We start from the raw sequence: 5,835 nt of genomic DNA on the forward strand, positions 1-5,835 counted from the left end.
AAACAGAAATATTTTTGGCATCGTGTGAGCCTCGTTGAACCATTCAACTTTATCCTTAAGACATTTGACGTATCTTTAAAAACAGCAAAGATATTTGAGATGCAAACGTTAGGTGACTCACCCTGTATACGTCATTTTCGTCGCAGTCTAAACACGAATTAAAAAGATTTTACTTGAAGCATAAGTCGAACGTAGCATTGTTAACGTATGAAAACGTACCACTTGACAATACATTATCAACATATTACTGTTATTCATAATCTTTATTAAACATGTTCAAAAGTTGATCAATTGACAGTATTCCGGAAATTAAATTATCTTGGAATAACTAAATTTTGGCATACTTTTCTCTATTGGCGCGAGTACGAATCCGTGTGACTTTTAAGTTTTTTAATAAACGTTCGTAATCAGTCGTTTGATCGTTGATTAGTTTTAACAAGTTATCTATAAATCAGTTTTTTAAAAATGTTACCGCAATGAAATAAAAAGAATTATACGTATTAGATACGCGTGGAAACTTGCCTAAAATAATTCCATAAATTCGGCCGCGTTGTTTGGAAACGTTGTGCAAAAGAATTATTAAACAACTCAACAATATTGTTAGTCATCACTGCAAAACCGTATACGCTGACTTTGGAAGAAATAGGAAGCCACACATTGCGCAGATATACCCTAAACAGAAGTACATTTGGAAATGTGCCGCATAAACGGTCAGCGACTAACTGAATTTGATGTAATGCTTCCGGAAACATATCGGATGGTGCTAAAGGCATTGTCATAGCCATTGACAGAATCTTTCTTGATGCTCCTTGCAATCCCAATTTCTTCCACTTGCTTAATACAGCCTGAATAATAAAAAAAGGATTATTCAATTCTTCATTCAGTACGTTAATGAGGTAAGTTATGCAAAAAATACATGAATAATGCCAACAGTTATATTCTACCTGAGTAAAATGAAATCAGCATGCATGTATGGCAATCCTGGGGAATTGTGCTTGTACACTTTCCATAGCAGCTCTTTCGTAATCACACATGACAGTTTCTAAGTTGTCTTGCAATCGTCGAACAAGAGAAACTATTTTTCTTCATATTGCTGTGTACATTGATTTAGTACGACATTCACATAAAGCAAAAATTCCATTTAAATTGACATCATTTATTAATCTGATAATGTGAGATAAGCGTAACAGAAATTGTCAATGGTGGTATACCGTGTCATTGTAACGTATGTGTACAGTATAGAGTTGATGAAAAGGAGGCATTCATGGTACAGCCTAATAAGTAATAAAAAATGATTAAAATGTAGAAACTTTCATTATTTGAAAAGTATTATGTAATCATATAAATGGTTTCTCTTAAATACTTACTGAAAAAGTACCATCCATATATATTTCTTTGGCATTTTCTAATGCAGTTAGTAATGTAGCATTAGAGAAAATTAGTGCTTATTTGTTATCATTTTGCACATCCCTTGTAAATCTCTTTCAGGACATCATAATCTTTTGATATTTCATGTGCACTCTGCACAGTTTTTGGCAAACCTGGTCGCGATTTTCTCTTCTTTCTTGACATTATCGATTTCATACTATTGTATCAAATATATGTTGCTGCATCAAGATTTGTACGACAAATATTGTCAAAGATGTCTTTATTATTTACTGAAGGATTTTTACTACATTCCTCCAGCATGGCTGATTTTAATTTTAATACTTCTGTACAGCACGGTTCGTTAGGATGAATGTGCGGTTTTTGCAAAAAATAATGTTCATCTTTCTGAATTAATGTTCCTGTACATTTTTTAGTTTGACGACTAGAACGGTAGTGGTAAATCTTCGGAGGTTATGGGCTACCCCGATGATTCTTGTGGCGACCCACTCGTGGTTTCGAGGGGCCTGGCAAGTTCGTGATATTTGAATCACTGTTTAATGTATAAAAAAACACTGTTTTTGTAATATAACGCCTTTATTTTATGCGTGTGTGTCACAAGGAAAAGCGTTGCACGCGCAGGCAACGCGCGGAGACGAAGAGATCGTGAAAAAACAATGGCGCGCTGAAACGCAATGATGCAATTGTCATGCCGCACCGGAACTCTTGCCACACACCGATTGGTTCCCGGCTAGGGAACCCAGGAAGCCAACGTATAAATAAAAAAATAACATGTCGATCGATCGAACGGTCGATACAGAATCCGATACAGGTAGATCTTCGGATTCTTAGAATCTTTGTTATAAGAATATCCTTCATAAACGTATATAAAAGTATTTTTTCTTCTCCCATTAAGAATTTCCATTTTATATGCAGGTAGGTGTTAGATCTACTTCTTGGTAGTGTTGCGAGATTTTACGTGGATTTAGGTATTTTCTGTCCAAGGAACGTGTATAAGTTACCCACTCTGCTCACGTGAATTATTTTAAGAAATGAAACTGATTATAAACTATTTAAATGAACTCAACTTTTAACACGAATTTGAAAAATGGTTTTACACAAGCTTTACTTCTCTTGAGCGCAGGACAAAGAACAAAGGACAAAGATTTTGCAAGGACTACCTATATTATAGCTCCTGATCACTAAGTAAATTATCGTTAGCAACGCTCATTAATTTTCATCCTTGATTAACATTTTGATAACGAAAAACCGATTCCCTTCTACTGTGTTGCGTGTGGATTTAGTTATCTAGGGATTTTGGGGACGTGAGTAAGGTGCCCGTGGAGCGCTAAAGCACTCTGCTCGCGGCGCGGCTTTTAATAAAACAAACAACTTTGCGTAGAACAAAATAAAGTTTGAATTTCTTTATTTCTTTCGATTTTATCCTTTCAAGAAAATATGTCAAGGCAGGTTGAAGCTTTGAATCGTTCTGAGCTTGGCGGTGAAGATCTTCGATCGATGTTGGCTGCCATCCCCTCTTCGCTGGATCCTGAATCCTTCCTCAGGATCATCCCAGGTCCAATGGTGGAGGAGCTCATCTCTGTCCAGAGGCGGTCCCTCTCCCTGGCTTCGGTTTACCCTTGGGCGAGTGGAAGATGGTGGTGCTCCGCCAAGACTCGAAAACGATTCTGTGCACACTTGCTAAAAGAAAGCGTGGGATCCAGAGAAAACGGAAAATAAAAAGGTCTCGCGCTAGTGAGCCAGGGCAACCCTTAAGAGAATTTACGATCCTCTGTAAATAAGCAGGATGTCGAAGAGACTTCGACAGTTTCAAGAACCAACATGATTTTCGTTAAGAGTAACGAATTAAATACGGCCCGCAATAAATTAGTTTCTTAGAAATTTCAAGTGTGACAGTCTTATTTCTCCGGATTTCCAACTCTCTTCCAGCACGACCACCCGTGTTGAAAGTTTTATAATGTCTTATCTATTGTTTATTTCTTTGAATTTTGGCTCCTAATTTATGAGCATTGATATAACATAATGCAGACATGCTGCAGTCATACTCTTATGGTATCGTCGCCATATTACATTTCATTCAACGCTTGCGATTACAAGCTTGCAGTTAAATTCACACGATATTGCACACATACATACAGGCGAGGTTCGCAACAACTGATTGAGCTATATGATAAGCAATCCTTGATTAACAATTTGATAACGAATAAAATAATTTTTAACAAAAAAAACATCCGACTTCGAAATGCATTAAAAAGTGTAAAATAATTTCTATTTCATTTATACCAGTATTCCGCAGCTATTAATAAAATCTACTTAATCATTAAATAGGATACTAAATACATTTCAACCTTTTCGGAGGCGGCGCAAAATTAAAAATACCCGAATATACGATACTGCCAATAACGATTTGATTGCGGTATGGCAAACTTGGTAATTAATAAGTCGTAAGAAATAAAATTCGAAACGTTATTGAATGTGATGAATACTGAATTGATGTGATGAGCGAAAGATTGATTTGGCGAACTTTGATTTAACGGTTTGGCTTGGTGTTTATTCGGTGCTCGTTAACGAACGAATGATCGTTTGATTTTCGCGATTGATTCTCTAACGCACGTGACGCGAGTGCGCATGACCGAATTATGGATGTGCGTTGCCGACGGTTCGCTTAGATCCCTAGGAGCATCCCTACTTTGTCCGTAACATACCGCCCCCCTGTTGAATAGGTACATTCAACAGAGAGAGACGATTGCATTCTGTGGTTTGGTGAAAGACCGCTTGCGGTTTACATCCTTTTGTATCGAGCGAAAAATTGACGCACGGGTAAGTACAGTTATCTTAACCTAATTAAACGCAATATTCCTTCAGTCTGAAGTTGGTTACAAATGACATGCAGTACGGTATGGTTTTACTACGCAGTTACTTTTACTACATCGTATTATTTGTCTCGCCATTGATAGGAAACGGTAGGAAGCAGAGTTTTGATATAGAACGTTTGTATTCGGATCGTGCTGTTTTTACTGTGACGACGCGTACAAGTTTATCTTCGCCTGGATGGCACGCGATGATGCGTCTGAGTTCCCATTTGCTGGGAGGTAGGTTCGGATTTCGGATCAAAACTAGTTGGCCGACCGTTAACAGTTTTTTCACAGTCTGCCATTTTGGACGCTGATGCAACGTATGTAAGTAATCGTTTTGCCACGATTTCCAGAATGTTTCGGTTAATTTTTGCACGAGTTGCTAGCGAGATAACCTATTATCCCTCAGCTCGAGTACGCTTGGTTCTGGTGGTGCAACAAGAGGGGTCCCGATTAAGAAGTGGCCTGGTGTCAACGCTTGACAGTCATCAATGCACTCGTACATTGGTGCTAATGGTCGTGCGTTCAAACACGCTTCTATGCGACACAATAAGGTTGACATCTCTTCGAACGTTAACGTATAAGACCCTATAGTGCGTTTCATGTGGTGTTTTAGGCTTTTTACGGCGGCCTCCCACAAGCCTCCAAAGTGAGGTGCATTCGGGGGCACGAAGTGCCATGCAACGCCGCGCGACGCTAGATTGTTTCTGAGATCCGAGTTCTGAATTACAGAATGGTACGCGGACGTGAGTTCACGATTCGCGCCTTGAAATGTCGTTCCGTTGTCCGAGTACATCGCCACTGGAAAACCTCGCCGAGACACAAATCTTTGGTAAGCTGCTAGGAATGCTGACGAGCTGTAGTCACTTACGAGTTCAATATGAATCGCTTTAATTGTAAGACATATAAAAACTGCTATATATGCTTTCGTAGATTTGTGTCCACGACCTAGTGCCATTCTAATTTGGATCGGGCCTGCATAGTCGACCCCGGTATGAATGAATGCACGTTCCACATGCACGTTAAATCAGTTTACGCGAGGTGCTGGCAAGTCCCCGATGAGCTCATGAGGCACGGTGGCTCGTTCACGTGTACATGCAACGCATTTATAGAGAACGGCTCTTACTGTTGTTCTTGAACGCACGATCCAATAATGATTACGTAAGCAAGCTAAGGTAAGCTGGGGCCCTGCATGTAGCAGTTTACGGTGTGTATGTTCAATTAGAAGTGTTAGGAGAGGATGGGAGCGGAGAATGATTGGAGTTTTTGCTTCTCCGGGTAATTGCGTATGTGCGAGTCGCCCTTTGGCACGGATTAAGTCGTTCGCATCTACGTATGGAGCTAGGGATCGGATTGAACTCGATTTCTTTACGGTTCCAGACGAAACAAGCGTTTTGAGCTCTTCGGGGAACATCTCCTGCTGCATTTGTCTCAGCCAAAAAAGTTCTGCGTGTCGAACCTCATCTGGGGCCAGGATTACTGGTGAAGATTTGATCGACGAATTTGGTTTGGTTGGTGTATAGACGCCTTTCTGTTCTGTTCGTGTTCGGAGCTTTTGTATGAAGATTTGAATAATTGCAGTGACTTGAAGAAG

General features: G+C 39.5%; 1 protein-coding gene across 1 annotated transcript; it reads right to left on the reverse strand.

The window, feature by feature from the left end:
* Positions 1 to 4,623: 4,623 nt before the first annotated feature.
* On the reverse strand, positions 4,624 to 5,199 carry LOC114881530. Its single transcript, XM_029198351.2, has one exon. The coding sequence runs from the start codon at positions 5,197 to 5,199 to the stop codon at positions 4,624 to 4,626; it is 576 nt and encodes a 191-aa protein (XP_029054184.1).
* Between the last annotated feature and the right edge of the window lie 636 nt (positions 5,200 to 5,835).

The sequence above is a fragment of the Osmia bicornis genome, chromosome 1 (genome assembly GCF_907164935.1).
Source record: "Osmia bicornis bicornis chromosome 1, iOsmBic2.1, whole genome shotgun sequence".
In the NCBI taxonomy this organism is placed as follows: Eukaryota; Metazoa; Arthropoda; class Insecta; order Hymenoptera; family Megachilidae; genus Osmia; species Osmia bicornis.

Excerpts from the sequence above, each read along its gene's own strand:
- LOC114881530 (XM_029198351.2), bottom strand. The coding sequence starts at position 5,199 with ATGGCACTAGGTCGTGGACACAAATCTACGAAAGCATATATAGCAGTT.